Source organism: Mus caroli, unplaced genomic scaffold (genome assembly GCF_978045245.1).
Source record: "Mus caroli unplaced genomic scaffold, Mus_caroli_1 scaffold_6, whole genome shotgun sequence".
In the NCBI taxonomy this organism is placed as follows: Eukaryota; Metazoa; Chordata; class Mammalia; order Rodentia; family Muridae; genus Mus; species Mus caroli.
Window position 1 is genome coordinate 130775 of NW_028227261.1, and position 18217 is coordinate 148991.

Below are 18217 nucleotides of genomic sequence, written 5' to 3' on the forward strand. Positions count from 1 at the left end.
AAAGGATATGGGAGAAGCAGATCTGCTTAGAAAGGTTCTTTGGAGCAACTCTTGTCTGTGTTGTCTGGAAATCAGCAGTTCAATTCACAGGTTAGCAGGCAGTAGCAGCTCGATCCACAAGCTGTACTTCACAGACAAACCAACAGTTCAGTTCAGTAGAGTCAGGATAGCAAACACAATCAGCAGCAGTGGCACTACCTAATAGAGTCAGCCAGGCCTCAGCCTCGGCACCCATCAGCAGGAGGGAACAGGGTCAGCAGGAACTCAAGGAGAAGTTCTTGACTTTGCCTCTCTCAGCAAAGTGAAGATTCAAGATCAACAATCATTGGACAGCAAACTCTATAAGCAAACGTAGCTCAGCCTCCATCACTGTCTGTTGATTTCTTTTTATACTCCCTCCACGTGATTCCAAACATCAGGTGTCCTCCATGGATCTTGCCTCAGCACATGTGTCTGTCTCAGCTGACATCACTCTGCCAATCAGCTCAAGTCTGCAGAAGTGGCAAGAAACTGCAGCACGCCACCGGGTTTTGGGTGTGTTTCTCTCTATGGAATCCCGACAAATGGAGCTCAACTTCGGATGTAAGGCAGACCAATACGTTGGTGGTAACACAGATCTTGGACAATAACATGACCTCTGGCTGCAAGCTAGCCCTTGGCAGCAGCATGGACCACAGACATCAACCACCTGTACTCAGGTGGCTGTGCAGGCCACACACATCAACGTGGTCTCCAGTCATTGTTGCAGAATATTTGATCACACTGTGAATGCTGAGATTGTGTTATTTACTGAGAAAACCTGTTTCTAGTTCTATTGCTCAGCCCATAGCACACACCTTTAATCCTTCTAGCTGGAATACAGACATACCCTTCCTATACACCTTTAGTCCTAAACAACAAAGGTAAAGTTAGTTTGTAGAAGGAAGCACCTATGTTTAAAAGTGATGCATAATTAAGTGAAGACAAAGTGATGAATCAGAGAAAGATTAGACAGAATAAGATATGCCCAACTCTCACTAGAAGAGAGAAGACAAGGAAGCTACTTAGCAGTGTGGAGAGAGAGAAGGCAGTTTTACCAGAAGAGTTTTACAGAGACAGGTTGACGAGATAACAAGCTAGACACAGGTAAAAACAGAATGGGCCAGAGAATTAGGATAAATTGCTAGGGTTAGTTTGAGATTAAGCAGAGCAATTCAGAAGGCACACACACACACACACAAGACAGATTGAATCGATCAGTTTGGAGAGGAGTTTGAGCCAGAACAGCTGAGTTGAATCAATCAGTCAGAACTAGGAAGGGGTGAATTTATTCAGCAGTAAGTCTTGAAGGTTGAAAACATTCAAGGCCTAGATAAGATTTTACAGAGGCTAGAAGCTTCCAGGACTAGACCGAGGTTAGCAGACTGAAGCAGTAAGCTTTGGAGACAATTTACATCAGGCAAATAAAAGCAACTTTTACAAGCAATTGCTTGGGCCTCAGACATCAGCATGTGTGGGACCGTGAAAGGCAGCTAGGCTTAAAACCCTGGTGACCCTGAAGGTGACCCCAACGTGGAGTAGCCTGCAAGGAACGGTAGGCGTTTTGCCATGCTCCTGGGCACCAGGCCCCTGACATAAGGCAGCAGCGCTCCATAATTCTGTGGCCATCAGTCATGTAAGGGCAACACCTCAAGCCCCTTGCCCCTCCACAGGTAGAGGATGTGACCACAGATCACACAGCCTCAAGATAGGTCTCCATTTTAATGAGGTACCTAAAGACCTGGAAGCTTAGCCAATAAAATCCCCTTCCCATGCACTCCTCCCCGTACAAGGTATTTAATCTCAGGCCCACCCTGAGAAAGTGGGGTATGGTTTTCTCATAGCCACTCTCTGCCATGACAATAAATGCCTTAAAATCATGGACTGTCTCATTTCATCAGGATCTGCCATGGGGAGCAATGGAATAGGCCTTCGTCTAAAGAGCTGGTGGCTAATCTCTCACAGAAGGCTTCTCTGCGCTCGCAGCCATGGACTCCACCAAGCCAAGCTGCCCGCTGAACAAACCAAGAACACTCTTCTCCCCGAAGGACCCAGTCAGAGCTCCTCTCTTTTCCCCTTCGGCCAGGGGCTAGATCCAGTCCGCTGGTTCCCACTCCGTTCTCAGCTTTTCTAAGACATCCAGGGCGTCTGGGGTGCCTAAGAGTCTGAGAACCTAGCGTCCCTTGTCTCCGTGCAGGTCCAGCGACCCCCAAACCGACTCTGGCTGTCTCCAGGGACCTCCGACTGTGCTTCCCCACCCCCACCCCCCAGCGGGGTCCAGGGTCCAGCGACTTCTCATAGCCGAGCCGGCGTGGGGGGGGTCTGAGCAGTCAAAACTCCCACATCCCGCCTCCCCAAGTGGCCCAAGCCCTGGGGCAGATGCGGGCCACCCTTTAAGCCACAAACATGGTCTCCAGCAGCAGTATAGAACACTGATATCCACATAAAATTCAGGCTTCAACTCAGCATGAAGCAACAAGATGGAGCACAAATATCAATGTGGCCTCCATTGGGCAGCGGGACCACGGAGGTCTTTCAAGGAGATCCAGTCCAGAACATGAGCCATTCTTCATCTTGGATACCCTGTCCTTGCTCAGAGCCAGGGTGATCGATAGTGTTTGAGTCTGCACAAGCTCCACCCTGCTGGCCCTACTTGGTAACAACTTGTTCCCTTGTCCACTACAGCCTTGTCTCATGTTACATCTCTGGTTCCATCCCTCTTCACCATGCAGGTTCCCATCCCTCCATCACATATTTGTTCATCTTAATGGCACTGGGAACTGCATCATACAGGATTTTTCCCCTCCCAAACATCTTTATTTTAAAGATTGATTTTATGTATGTGAGTACACTGTTACTGACACACCAGAAGAGGGCATCAGATCCTATTACAGATGTTAACATTTTTAACTAGCTCATTGGTAAATTGAGCTGTTTGTATTCCTGAGAACCAATATTCCTTCAGTAGTACCAATTATGATTCCAGTAACTGTTAGAATAGCAGCAATTAGCAATCCTATAAACCAGTAGTTTTCATCCTCTGAGATGGCTTGGTGGTTAAGAGCACTGACTGTTCTTCCAGAGGTCCTGAGTTCAATTCCACTCATCTGTAATGGAATCTCACACCCTCCTCTGGTGTGTCTGAAGACAGCTACATTGTACTCACAGAAAGTAAATAAATAAATCTTAGAAAAATAAAAATCTCTGTATCTTTATATTTATTTAACCTCTTACTATAGTTTTTTCTTCTTAATGCCATGAAACATGGATGTTTGAGTATTGAGAGCAGTCACTGGAAAGGTAAATCTTTTTCCTTACTAGGTTGTAAGGGGGCAGTAAAACCAAATGGAGTTAAGTCATTAACAGCAGCATGGTAGTTTTGAGTTTGCTTTTACACTGAAACCTGTTTGTCAGTTCACCTATCTTAGTAGGAAGCCTATTAATGCTAGGAAAAGATTTGATATTTGTTTTTTTGTTTTTTGTTTTTTTATTTATTATATGTTAAGTACACTGCAGCTGTCTTCAGACACTTTTTTTTTTCTTCTTGCTCTGGCCCCATTGTCTTGCTGTAGCTATCTTCAGACATCCCATTACAGATGGTTGTGAGCCATCATGTGGTTGCTGGAATTTGAACTCACGACCTTCAGAAGAGCAGTCGGGGCTCTTAACCACTGAGCCATCTCTCCAGCCCACATTTGATATTTGATTTTTATATTTGAAACATTTAGAGGCCTTGTCAGAATATGTATTTTCTTTTTTTTTTAAGATTTATTTATTATTATATATCTAAGTACACTGTAGCTGTCTTCAGACACACCAGAAGAGGGCATCAGATCTCATTACGGATGGTTGTGAGCCACCATGTAGTTGCTGGGATTTGAACTCAGGACCTTCAGAAGAGCAGTCAATGCTCTTAACCACTGAGCCATCTCTCCAGCCCCAGAATATGTATTTTCATCATAAGTCACTGCAAGAAATAAAGTGGTAGCAGTCTCTTTATTGTCCTGTCTTTGATAGCTTATTGTAGAAAATTACCAAAGTCCATAAAGGACTCAGTAGGGTTTTTTTCTGTTAGCAGAACAAGCCCCTAAGTGTATCTTAAAGTCAGGGACTTTTTTTTTTTTTTTGGTTTTTTGAGACAGGGTTTCTCTGTTTAGCCCTGGCTGTCCTGGAACTCACTTTGTAGACCAGGCTGGCCTCGAACTCAGAAATACACCTGCCTCTGCCTCCCAAGTGCTGGGATTAAAGGTGTGCGCCACCATCGCCTGGCAAAGTCAGGGACTTTTATTTATTTTGATTTATTTACTTACTTAAAGCCCGGTGGCAGTTGATGAGCTCCATCGTTTTTGTCTTATACTAACCAACTGTGGGCTAGCGGGTTACTGAGCCTCAGTTTTGAAGCTTTTTTAAATTTACAAGTCTCAGATTATTAAGCTTTTAAAGTTTTTAAATTTCAATTATCAGCAAGCAACACACCCATCCTTTGTACCAAAAATTATTACAAAGCAAGAACGCTTTTAAAAGGAAAGCAAATTTTCTTTTAACTAGATGGGCTTGCGAGGCAGACTCTTGGGAGCAGCTGGTGGTGGAAGCCTATTTGCTGCTGCTATAGCAGGTGGACAGCTGCTGAATTGTCTGATGAAGACAGGACATCAGCCATAGAACACGAAGGCCCCACAGGAATTGTGCATGCATGATATGTAAAGAGATGAAAACTTACAAGCTTATTGTAAAGGAGATAATTTGTAATCTCTGGTCACTCCTGTGAAGTCTGATATAACCCTTTCCTTAAAATGACCTTGTTTCATCCATTCTCTGGACTTTAAAAATATTTTACCAGGCAATGTTGGTGCATGCCTTTAATCTCAGCCCTCTGGAAGCAGAGGCAGATGAATCTCTGAGTTCAAGGCCAGCCTGGTCTACAGAGATAGTTCTAGTACAGCCAAAGCTACACAAAGAAACTCTGTCTTGAAAAACCAATAAATAAATGGATAATATTTCTTCTTTTTATATTTTTGTCGATTTCATTTGAACTAAAGGCTTCATGCTTGGTTGCCGAGGGTGGACAAGGAATTTTAATTTTTGTTGGACCTTGGAGGACAATTTAGATTTCTCACAGGGCCTTCAAACCATCAGCATTCCAAATACTAATGAATTCTTCATGTTTTCATTTTATAGTTTTTTTTTTCTATTCTGATGGTTCTCAGCATCTGAGAACCTTCTTCTGAGAACCATGGAATATGCTCAATAATTGTGTGTATATATTAACCTAAGTCACCTTTATTTATCTTAACTCTTCTTAACTTCAACATAAGATTAAGAAACTGGGTGTGGCGGCACACAACTTTAGTTCCAGCATTTGGGAGGCTGCAAGATTTCCATGAATTCGACTTAGTCAAATAGGGAGCTCCAAGACAGCCAGGACTACATAGAGACACTCTGTCTCAAAAACAAAAACAAAAACAAACAAAAACAAAAACAAAAGCATTTGATTAAGTAAAGAGACATGGTGCCTGGAGAGATGGCTCAGTGGTTAAGAGCATTGACTGCTTTTCCAAAGGACACAGGTTTAATTCCCAGCATCCACATGCAGCTCACAACTGTCTGTAACTCAGGTCCAGGGGATTCAACACCCTCACACAGACATACATGCAAATAAAACACCAATATACATGAAATAAATAAAGGCGTTAACCCATTTCAAGTCTGTGTGTGTGTGTGTGTGTGTGTGTGTGTGCATACCCTGGTAGTATATGGAGACTAAAAAGTGTTTTAGCTTGATCATTTAGTTTAGCTCAGGTCATCTTGGGCCAATGTGGAAAATATTTGTACATCAGAGAAGCAGTTAACATGAGTGAGATAATGGTTTAGTAAGTTAATAGATTCTAAGAGATTTTTATCCATTAGTCACAAGATTTTAGTTCCCAAAAAGAAGTGGGCAAGGAATGTCTGTTCCAGAGGACTACGAGTAGCCCAAGATAAACCAATTAGTTTGTAGGCCTACAACATCCCAATTTCTTCACAAGACTGCAATTCTAATCAGTCAATTAGCCTTTGTGGACACAGCTTCTTTCCAGTTCTTATTCATAGGTACCACTTGTCTTGGCCATTGCAACAGTGAGTAGCACAAAGACCTGGAAAGGAGAGCAATGATAGACACAGGAGACACAGAACTCTGGTTTCACCACAGGAATTAACACTTTTTATTTTTCCCATCCCTGAGAAGGGTGTTATCCACGCTCTTCCTAGCTTGCACAGTCTCCCTGCTAGCCTCTTAAGGCCATGAGGTATGAAGGAACTCAATCGGCCTAAGGACCCTAGTGGGAAGGCCACATGGGGCTTCTGAGGAAAAATTGGAGATGGTTCCACAAGTGTCTACATTGTACTCTTATCCTCTGGGGTTGGGAGAGGGGCCCAAGAGTGTTGGATAAGAGGAGGTGAGGTATCAATGGAGCTGTGCTGAAGTCTCCATCTGTTTAGACAGATGCAGCAAGAATTCCAGCACCCTTATTCCTTGCTTCTAGAGACAGCTGGAGACATCTGTGGAACACTGGGATAAAGGAAGGTCCCAAGAAATGGGTGACTGCATGTATGTGTTGCTCTGTAGAACTTATGGCTAAGCTGATGGAAAAGCACTGTCCTCTAGAACAAGTGCTTCCAATAATGGCCAGAATTGCAACTTGCAGTTGAAGGTGGCTATGCAACATAGCTGAGCACCAGACCCAGGGCTCAGAAGGAACTGAGGTACAGCATCATCCAGGTGATCCTGGTAGGTAACAGTTATAGGTCAGCAAGGTCAGAATCCCCAAGTCTATTCTGAGAGTGAGGAAGCCCTAAGCTAAGAGTCCACAGTCCTACCCCACTGACTCTGTTGGCTCCCATGTCAATGAACATATTTAGCACAAGTATGCCTAGGCTCTTTAGTTCACAGAAACCATACTTGCTGGTTATTTTTGTGTGTGTGTGTGGGGGGGGGGTGGTTACAGGGGGACAAATTGCCCAAGTCACAGTTATTTGGGAAGAAGGAATCTCAGTGAGAAAATGCTCCTATAAGTGTTACAGCTCTGAGGAGAAAGGTATCCTGGCAGTCGAGAGCCCTTTTACCTTACAACTCCCTGCTAGATTCAGTAGTAGGTAAGTCTGTGGGAGAATTTTCCTAATAATTGACGTGGTAGGGCCCAGGCCACTATAGATGGTGCTGCTCCTGGACCCGTGGTCCTGAGTGACATAAGAAATTAAGCTGAGCAAGCCATAGGGAGCAAGCCTGTGAGCAGCATTCCTCTATGGTCTGTACTTCTGTTCTTACCACCAGGTTCCTGCCTTGACTTCCCTTCATAATTACAGCACCATAAGCTGTAAACTGAAACAAACCCTTTTTTCCCAAGTTGCTTTTAGTCATGGTGTTTGATCACAGAAATAAAGTCGACCATATTGTCAACTTCAGATCCAGGTCTCTAAGCCATGGCTCCAGAGCAGCTTCACATGTACTCCCATGCATGCTCTTCCTGACCCAAAACAGCTTTGGAATCCGTTTTGTATCCAGTGGTACCTATTTCTTTCCTAGGCATAGATTCTTTCTGCCTACAGCTGTATATGGAAGCAGGGGAGTTCCTCAGAACTCCATAAGGGTGGCTGTTCCCAAATAGAACTCAGTTACCAATCTTGCCCTTCCTTTTCTTTCCTGGGCACCTAGGACACCTGGGGTCTCTGTCCCACCCCAAGTATTTCCTTGCCTCTCCTCCTGTTTTGTTTTTGTTTTTGTTTTTAAAATTTATTTATTTTATGTATATGAGTACACTGTAGCTGTCTTCAGATCTGCCAGAAGAGGGCATCAGATCTCATTACAAATGGCTGTGAGCCATCATGTGGTTGTTGGGATTTGAACTCAGGACCTTTGGAAGAGCAGTAAGTGCTCTTAAGGGCTAAGCCATCTCTCCAGCCCCCCCCCTTCTGTTTTGACTCTGGTCTATCATCAAAACCATCAAACGATCATTTCTGGCTCATTTCTGTGTCTGCACAGTTCCAGTAATGCATGTGTTTCTCATCAGTAAACTCCACAACTGAGCAGGGGTCTCCAGCTCACTGCTCTGGTACCATGAAACTCTGGTAGTAATACTTTAGTGGGCTCCACTAAGGCTGGAGAAGTCCAGCTGGAGCCTACTAACATTCTTAAGTTTCCTGGAGGAGGTGAACCTGGTTCAGAGCAGTGAGCCAGATTCAGATATAGTGTATCTCAGATGTGACTGGGGGATGGGCCACCGGATCCATGTAGCCTCAACTAGCAAACAGTAGTCCTCTTAGTGCAAGTATCAGACATACCAACACCACTGTCAAGATTAATGTTCTGGTTGACTGTATCCGCAGACACGTGAGCCCCACGCGTGCCTCCCATTAATCAGAGCCCTCTTCCCTCTTCCATCCTACTAATCCACCTCCATATTCACCTTTGCCTGTCGGTCCCTCTCCAAAAATGCCACCTTCCTTTCTCGGTTCTGTTTCCTCCCTGAACCAACTCCTGAACCCCGTCCCTCTCCTCCTCCCTCTGGGTCCCACTGATCCGCAGCTCTCTACTTAGGTCACGCCCACATAGTTCAGTTCACTTTGCCTCCCTGAGCTTCGATCCCCCAGCGTTGGACTGGGACACCGACTTCTGGAATAAAGATCTAGTTGGTGGCAATCACCATCACCAATAGTGCGGGAGACAGCCACTGGTTCAGTTTGAGGTTGGTATAGGAAGTGCATCCTGACGCTGCAGTATTTATCCAAGGACAGAAGCTGCGACTGCATAAACAGGTTGGGAGGGGCAGCACCAGCGCGCAAAAGTAGACTAGCACTGGGTCCCTTCCGGGCCCAGCCGTAGCTCCTGACCTGAGCAGTACCTGTGGACCGCTGCATCTTGCGCGCGCGCGGGGGGGGGGGGGGGGCTGGGAAGTCTCGATGGGGTCAGGACTAGGTACTAGAAGAGCCTGGAGCTACAGGCAGCGGAACCCCGGGGCGCCCCAGGTGCATCAGAGCGTCTCCCTGTGTTTTCTGGGACTGCTTTACTGATTGACCATGACTGGAGCTCTGGAAAACATCTAAGAATCTGCTCCTCAGTCCAGATAGGCCTAGGTTTCAGTAATGGAAAAAACATTTGGAGATCCCAGTGTCCTGTCCTGGTTCCTAGCTGAAATGTGGTTGTAGGATTGCATCAAGAGCTTATATGTGAAACTGTGCCTGCCACAATTCCAGACACTTGTATGACCCTGTGGTGTGACCTTAGAGACAAGGATAGGGACCATCTGAGACTGACTTGACCTGTACTTTAGCCCAGCTTCCTTGTGGCCCTGTCCTTTTTTTTTTTTTTTTTTTTTCGAGACAGGGTTTCTCTGTATAGCCCTGGCTGTCCTGGAACTCACTCTGTAGACCATGCTGGCCTTGAACTCAGAAATCTGCCTGCCTCTGCCTCCCAAGTGCTGGGATTAAAGGCGTGCACCAGCACTTGTGCCCTGTCTTTTTTTTTTTTTTTTTTTAAGATTTATTTATTTATTTTATGTAAGTACACTGTAGCTGTCTTCAGATATTCCAGAAGAGGGCGCCAGATCTCGTTATGAATGGTTGTGAGCCACCATGTGGTTGCTGGGATTTGAACTCTGGACCTTCGGAAGAGCAGTCGGGTGCTCTTACCCACTGAGCTATCTCGCCAGCCCTTGTGCCCTGTCTTAACCCTAACCTTCAGGGTGGTCTGGGAACTGATCCTTGACATGGATTATTCATCATTGTCTTGCTTACAATGGACAAGGCTTTTGGAATGAAGGCACATACGAATGATATGCTTATGTGACCGTATAGGCATTCTCACGTGTCTGGCCCTGCCAGTGACATGGGTGTGGCTCCACATATATGCTTCACTTTGTGACAGAGTGCAAAGTCACTAGCTCATGGGACATAGAATCCTTCCCCATGACTGCTGGTCTGTGGCTTTGTGGTACCAAACTTTCAGTAAACTCAGTTTAGTGTCTACTAGCTCTGGGGCAGGGGTGGGAGTCCCCAAAGCTGGGCCCCACGAGTACCTCCTTAAACCTCCTCCCTGCCTTAGCCAAAGACAAAACTAGTTAGAACAGGAAGTATTGGGCCTTGGGGTCAAAGGTGAGGACGCTGAAACTTGCCCAAGCTGGAAGTAGCCTGTTTTCTCCTGGCCATACTCACCTGGTAGTACAGGATTCCTAGGGCTAGTGGCAGAACCTGTACCAGGCTTCGTCCTGCCTCACTGCTGGGGTGTCTAGAGTGTCCCTAGCTAGCCACTCAGGAGAGGCAAAGTGCAGTCTGTAATGGGGATCCTCAGATCACATTTTCCCAGTGGGAAACAGCAGAGTCAGTGATGATTGCTGTGGGTTCCTGTCTTCTGAGTACCCAGGTGCAGCTGTTGTTGGGAGTTGGGAATTGGGGTCCCTGATCCACGCTTCCCCTCAGGGCATCCATGAACCAGGCAGGAAGTGGAACGCAGAGCCTGGGTCTGGGAAAGAAGGACCTGCCGCAGGAGCAAATGGCTGGCAGCAGGGTGCAGCAGAACAGGCTCCTCCCCCTCCACCCAAGTGGGGATAGCCTGCCAAATCAAAAATAATAGGTGGAATCTTGCTGCTGACAGCTTGGAACAAACATAGCTCACTGAAAACTTAAAATTTGCATGCTTCTTTGTTTAAATGCTTGATCTTCTCCCTAACAGGAACACTTAAAACAATGATTGTTGTTTCCTGCTCCCTCCCCCTCCCACTGTGATCCAGTCAGGTTACCTGAGTGGAGGCTGGGTTGTGGGGGATCTAGGGTGGGACACTTTCAAACAGGACAAATTGAATGGTGGAAGACAGAGAGGGGGGTACACGGAAAAACAATATTTATACAAAATAATTTATTTTAAAATGTACCATTCATAATGGCCATGGACAGCTGGTGAGTTCCTGCTGTGGTGCTGTGGCATAGGCAAAAGGTGCCCTGCCTTTTCATCCTCACTCTTAGAGAACCAGCTGCTCGGAGTCCCCAGCAATGTCTTAAGGAAGGAAGGAAGGATGGCAAACTCCTGCTGTTTTGGCAATTCAGTTGTGTTCAGGGAGGCCAGGCACCTAATCAGACATCCCTGGGTTCCTTTCCCCATCTGTATGATAGGGTCCCAGGGCAGTTTCTGGAGCCTTTAGAAGCCTGTAGTTCTTAGAGGCTTTGAGGACTCTTTTGTTCTCATTGGCACCTAGTCCTGGAGAGTAAGGGACAGATACATGTCCTAAATGGGGTTCTGAGGGACCAACTATCTTCAAAAGCTGCTATATTCTTGACCTCACTGGGTCACCATGGAGCTGTTGGAATAGCTGGCCTGGCCCAAGTGGTGACCCTAGTTGTTGGCTAAGACCCCAAAGGAGAGGGCATCAGTGGTGGCAGTGGCGGTGGCGGTGGCAGTGGCTGCAGGTGGTCGGTTAATGCAACGCAGATTTCCAGTTTTGAGTGCACACTGCACAGGCCAGAGTATCACACAAAATAGCACTAGTAACAGCACAGAAACCAGTGCTACACGACGCCAGTCCCTAAAGCGTGCCCAACAGCGGGCCAGCCAGCCTGGGTTGGGTGTAGGGTCTTGGACAGGTACAGGTAGGGTGGGCTCAGCTGGTTTGTTCAGACCTACGTCCACACACACAAAGCCACTGTCCTCTTGGCCAGAAGTGGTGGGCAAGGGGCGGCAACACAGTTTGGTGCCCTCAAGCCACACAGGCTCCTCTCTCTGTAGGTGTGCTGGCAGCTTGGCCTGTAGCTGACGGCTGGTGCGCAGTGCAGGAGCCCCAGCGACAGGCACAGTTGTGGGCTGTCGGCAGAATGGACAGGGTACAGCTTCTCTGCCAGAACGGCCTGCAGGCTGGGCAGCTGCCAGCCTAGCCAAGCACTCAAGACAGAAGACATGAGAGCAGGAAAGCTCTTTGGGCGTCTTGAAAATGTTGTCATAGCCTGAGAAGCAAATGGAACATTCCAATGGGGAGGCCACCTTCACTGAGCCAGGAGTACTGGGGGACTTGGGGCTGCCACCTGAGCCAGGGGACCTGGGCACTGAGGCTGTGGAGCTGTTCTGGCGGTAGGGTGGCATAGCTGTACGCCATACCCGTTGGCCTGATGACATGATTCTGAACTGTAGAACAGAGACAGGACATTATGAACTGGACTTTTTCTGAAAAGCCAGCTTGTCACACCCCCTCTTTTCTTACGTACCATCAAACCCAAATGAAGATTTCAATGAAGGACACCACCCACCTGTAGGTACCTGCAAAAATTCCACCCATATCCAAACTGTAACTATCCTCTTCCATTCATTACTAGGTCAAGAGTACCCCAGGCATGGACAGTTCCGACAGATTTCAGGAGTAGAGGCCATGTGCTATGGGTTGTCAACACTGAGGCCTGGACACCTGCTGCCCAGTCCTTCCCCATGCTAATAATGAGAGCAGCACATTGCAGCTACTATTTCTGTCTATGCTCTGCAAGGCTGTACTCATGCCATAGAATGATCATAACCGTTCCTCCATTTGAAGAAGACATCTCCAAGGTGGAGTGACTTAACTAGGTTCTTCCGGATGAGCCAACTGAAAGCTGGGTCCTGACAGGCTCATGAGCTACCTATGGCTCTGTCTCAGGTGGAAGGAGCTTGAACTTTGTCAGGGTATGGGCCCCTAATTTTTATGGAATACATCTGAGCTGCTGGCAGCTGGGTAAGGATTCTAGGGCCTCTGGAAGGGCAGCTGGGCCCTTAAGAGCTCGACAGGGAGGGCCTCAATAGGGGCCCAACAAGCTTTTGAACAGCTGCAGCCTGGAATCTGGGGCCATCTTGTTTAGTAGGGATAAGGACAAGTGCCAGAGGCCAGGGATTAAAAATGCTCTGCAACCAGTGCCCAGAGGACACCTCTGCCCTGTTCTGCTAGTATTAGTTACACCACTGCCCATCAAAGGAGGTGAGATGTACAAGATCCAGGCCTTCTTTTTTTGACAGCTTACCTCACTTCTCTGAGAGGAATCCTAGAAGCACACTGACCACTTAGTACTGTTTGCTTACCACCACCACCATCCCCACTCCTAGCCAAGACAATACCTCAGGAGCCACAGGCATTCTGACCACATTAGAATATTTACCAAAAGCCTGAACCTTATAACCCATGGAGCCCAGCAGCTACAGCAGAGATGACCCATCTCCCTGCCTCACTGGTCAGCCCCAAGTAGGTGAGTGAGTAAAATGGCTTAGAGATTGCTGAACTATCACTGGGTCTGTGAATCATCTGACATTACCGTGATATCACGAGAGCCCCAACCTTCTTGCATGAGATGTCACCACTTCCTGGAAGCAGCAGTGGTCTTGGCAAGGTCTAACAGGGCCTTGGATCTATCCTCCCCTGACTTGTGCTGCTCACGGGACTGGCTCCTTGGCACCAGGCCTCACCTTCCATGAAGCAGCCTCACCCTGAGACTGCATAGGTGACAGATTTCAAGATTGCCTTACCTGGTAGCTTGGGGTTAGTAGTTCCTGGGCATGGTCTTCTCCACTGGTCACAGCAAAACCCTTTGTCTCTAGGCTGACCAGGTCTAGTAAAGCGTGTTCTCCCTCCTTCAGGTCCGACTCAGCCTCTGCTCCACCTGGCAGGTGCTCCTCCACAGGCTAGCAACCGACAGCCTTCTGGTGGCACCGGTCTGGCCGGCACACCTCTTCTGTGTGTATGTGGGAGTGGAGGTATGATGCCCGTGTTCATCCAGGAGGTGGCTGACTGAGACAGGTGTGAATTCTCAGGCCATGAGTTTTGAAGCAGGTTTATTTATACCCTCCAGGACACGGTGGCTGGGGGTGTGGCCCCGAACATCAGCGATTGGCTGTTCTCTTCCCTGGCAGACTCAGAATGGGTGGGGAGCCAGAGGAAGGGTTAGAGCCAGGACAGGTCTAGGATCAGGCACAGGCCTCTTGTTTTAGGATTTCAGATTAAGAATAGATGCTCAGGTACTCAAATGCCTTTCTTCTGGAAACCAAGTGTGCCGCCTGATCCCAAAGTGCTCAGCAGGGATGCTTCACTGAACCTAGCACACTTTCAGATAAAGCTCAGTTTTCCCTCTTCTGCCCCATCTCTGTGCCCACCAATATCTTGTTCTTTCTTCTTCCATCTCACCCATATTCTCACAATTGCTTCATGCAAGACTCCCATCTGCTGCTGCTTCAGCACCCTACTGCCTTTTGGTGAACTTCTTGTTCTGAAGTCCAGGAAGTAGGGGTGCAAGGTCAGGGCTAGGCAGGCTTGGGCCACAGCCTAGATGTTAGGGTCAGTTAAGAATATTAGGGACCTGGCTAGTCACAATAGATTGTGGGTACCTGCTTGGGTACCATCTGTACTATACCTCAGAAAGGAAGCCCCTAGTCTTCACCTATGCTTGAAAAGATGGGTCTCAAGAAGCTTTAATGAGGTGACACAGAAGAAAATGTTAAGTCTTAAGGGCTGGTAGCAGCTAAGGTTGGGGCAGAGAGTGTCACACTGGAATGGGATGGACTGGGGAGTGTGGACAGTAGCACAGGCAGCCCCTGATCTACTCCAGGCTCATCGAGCTGAGATATCCTTGTTGACCAGACTCAATAGCCCCAGTGGACTTTTTTTTCCCCACTCACTTTGGTTAGTCCAGGTTCTTTCCTACCTCTAAGGTTTAGTTGTTTTCTGGCACAGAGAACTGTAGGACCCTGAGATGGGAGCTCACACATAGGCCTGTGGGGAGGGCATGTTGCTAGGACCATATCTTTGTGGGAGGATTGCCTTAAGTACCCAACTACCTATAGGTACCCGACCACCCAATGGCCCAGATCTCTGGAAATTGCCACAAATTTGCTCCTAGATATCTTTATCCTCAAGGCCAGCTTTCAGGAGAGCTAAGATATGGGTGATTATAGGAACCTGTAGACAATGTCCTATCAGAAGAGGAGACCTAAGCTCTGGTAGAGGGTCCCCTGCCTAATTCCATAAGTGTGAGGAACCTAATTCCATGAGTACTAAGAACCAAAAATGGGGCTCAGGGAAGTAATGGATTGAGGAAGAATGGGGGCCCAGAGGGAAGATGGGTAGGTACCTAAAGATCTAAGGAGGGAGATTGAGTCTTTTGGTGGTGGTGGTGGGGTATCTAGGATTGTAGCAGGCATGAGGGTGCTGAGGAGAGAATGCTGCTGAAGGCCCAGCCCAAGTGATCTGTGTAGAGTATGACTCTGTGTCACATGCTGCCTCTAGGAAGTTGGAGTCCCAGATGTTCTAGGAACAATCTTCGGAGGGTTCCTGGGAATACCCAAGCTCTGAGATCACCAAGGCTACCCAGTGAAGAGTCAATATCCTGAGGCAAATGTGCTGTGAAGCCTTAGGAATCTATCAGACCTGGCCTTCTTCCAGGCCTGACCTCAAGGGGAGTCAACTCCCAGCTGGCAGAGGAACTAGAAATTGGGGGAGCATAGACTGCATTGTCTAGGGCAGTAAGCGGGGTCCATCTTGACCCTTATCCTAAATAGCAGGAAAGTGAAATTGCCAAGCAAGTGAATGTGTGATGTGCACATCAACATAGTACTACCACTGAGCACGTGTATTCATTTGTGTTAGCATGTGTCCACAAGGTCAATTGTATTTCCCATTGCCTCACCATGGGCCCTAGAGCCCTAGGGACTCTGACTGTGAACCTCCATCCTTGTATCAAAGCTGTTATACTCTCTCAGTAATAACCTCACACTTACCCCGACTATAGTTCTCACTACCAAGGCTATGGATCTGGCTACAAGTCCGTGATGGTGCACTGTTGGAATACAAGTACACAAAGTTATTTAGGACTAGGACTTTTCTTAGGTTTTAGTCTAAGACCTACCACTCATCTATCTCTGCCTATCTGGTGCTGGTCACCTCTGACCATTCTGCTATCCTCCAAACAATGGACATGAAAGGTTGAATGCATATTCTCATTTGGTATTGGTTGCCCTATGGCCAGAATTTCTCCTAAGGCATCAGCTGAATAGAAACTAGTTTACCACATTGAGTGCTGGGATGGAACAGGTAGACTTTGGGATAGGAGGTACTCACGGGTTTGGTATCTTGCCACCCACCCCTTTTGAGACGGTTTTTCCATGTAACAGCTCTGGTTGTCCTGTAGACCAGGCTGGTCTCAAACTCAGAGATCTGCCTGTCTCTGCCTCCTAGTGCCAGGATTAAAATATTGGGTATGGGCCATTACACCCAGTATTTTGCCCCATCTTTTGGGGCTGGATACAAACCCAGTCTCATACTGTCTGGATATAAGGTGGCCTAACTAAAGGTATCTTTCTGCACCCAACAGTGAGGGCAAGGTCTCCAAACCTATATGAAAGTCTCTTGTTTAGGACTGACCACCTGATGGGTTTGTTCTGTGTCAGTTCTTCCTGTACTCATGACCAAGCAGTCCCAAGCCCCTGTCCTGTCACTCTCATGGTCCCTGGTCTGGCCTACCTCCTAATGTTGTTACTTTTTTGGGCTGGCTTTGGAACCAAAAAGTGAAGGGGTGGTGTGGGAAGCGGGTGCAGCCGCAGGTCCCGTGAAACCCACTTGTTGACTGCCTTGTCTGAGCATGCGCAGTGAGGCTGCATTCGTGGGCTGCCTGCCAGGCTGGACAGTTCCTCCTGATCCAGACCTGTCAGCCTATCTGTGAACGACCTAAGCTCGTGCCTGGCGCGTGTGTGAATTCTGATTGGCTGACAGGTCTGGGGGGGGGGGGATGACCCATGGAGGTGGCTGGAATAATCTGAGGTTTCCCCTTTGGAGTGTCTGGGAACATGCTACTCAGGATGAGCTGGGCAAGGAATCATCTGTGACCCCAGGGAGCCAGGCTGGCCATCACTTCATCATGCTGTCAATGTCCCTTTCCACTTTTCATTAGAAACCATCCTGGGGAACCCCAAACCTTAGGGCATCCAATGCTACTCTAGGCCCTAGAGTGTCTAGCTGCTGAACAAAAGGATGCTGGGTCAGATTCTATCCTGTCCCCAGGGCAAGGTCATTGGTCTCAGAACAAATGATCTGGGCCTGGAAACCTACATCTTAGCCTCCCCAGCACTTTTCTGAAATATGGCCAAGGGCCATTAAACTCATTTGAGGTTTCAACAGATGTCTCTGGCCACAGCCTTTTAACCAGTGCATAGGGAGATCTATAGAAGTTATAAAGCTAGGGCAGTGTCTTAGTAAGTATCCTACTGCTGTGAAGAGACATCATGACCTCAGCAACTCTTATAAAACAAAGTATTTAATTGGGGCTTGTCTACTGTTTCAGAGGTTTAATCCATTATCAGAATGGCAGGAAGCATGGTAGCATATAGGCAGACATGGTCTGGAGGAGGAGCTATGAGCTCTACATCCAAATCCACAGGCAGCAGGAAATGAAAGCCACTGGGCCTGGCTTGAGCTTTTGAGACCCAATGCCCATCCCCAGAGACACACTTCCTCCAATAAAGCCACACCTCCTGATCCCTCTCAAGTAATCCCTGATGACTAAGCAATTCAAGTATGTAAGCCTAGGGGTCACTGGGTAGGCATTCTTTTATTTTTTTTATTTTTTTGAGACAGGGTTTCTCTGTATAGCCCCGGCTGTCCTGGAACTCACTCTGTAGACCAGGCTGGCCTCGAACTCAGAAATCCGCCTGCCTCTGCCTCCTGAGTGCTGGGATTAAAGGTGTGCACCACCAAGGCCCGGCTGGGTAGGCATTCTTATTCAAACTACCTGGCAGGACTTCTAGAATCCCTATGCTCTCATTTGGCATTCTTTATCCAGTTCTACCTCTAGTCAGCAGACACACATCTATACGTCTACACATGGGCTTTGAGTGGGACCACTAAAATGAACTCAGGTGGCCAGGTAGAGGGTTCTGCTTTCCCCAAGGGTGAATTAGATCCATAAACTGTCAGTGGCCCCCTCAAAGCCTAGTGATGCATGTAGTCTGATCCGAAGAACCATGCCATGTTTGATCGGCACTTTCTACCTCAAGTCCTAAGGAGCTGGGGCACCTCTTCATGCAAGATGGTATCCTGAAATGGGAGGGGCTACATGTGGAACAGGTTCTGGCCAGGGAAACATGAGGAGATGGGTTGTGCTGTACTGCCAGTTCCACCAGACAACAGTAGGTTCTGAATCTGGCTGAGGGGTTCCTCTTCCCCTCCCTGACTAC

General features: G+C 47.5%; 1 protein-coding gene across 1 annotated transcript; it reads right to left on the bottom strand.

Moving 5' to 3' along the window:
* Positions 1-10938: 10938 nt before the first annotated feature.
* Positions 10939-18138, bottom strand: Rnf223 (ring finger protein 223). Its single transcript, XM_021161363.3, has 2 exons — positions 13523-18138; positions 10939-12163 (listed from the first exon to the last, which is right to left on the bottom strand). The coding sequence occupies exon 2, from the start codon at positions 12152-12154 to the stop codon at positions 11381-11383; it is 774 nt and encodes a 257-aa protein (XP_021017022.1). The 5' UTR covers positions 12155-12163; positions 13523-18138; the 3' UTR covers positions 10939-11380.
* Positions 18139-18217: the final 79 nt, after the last annotated feature.

Coding starts and splice junctions, on each gene's coding strand:
- Rnf223 (XM_021161363.3), bottom strand. CDS start 12,154: ATGTCATCAGGCCAACGGGTATGGCGTACAGCTATGCCACCCTACCGC.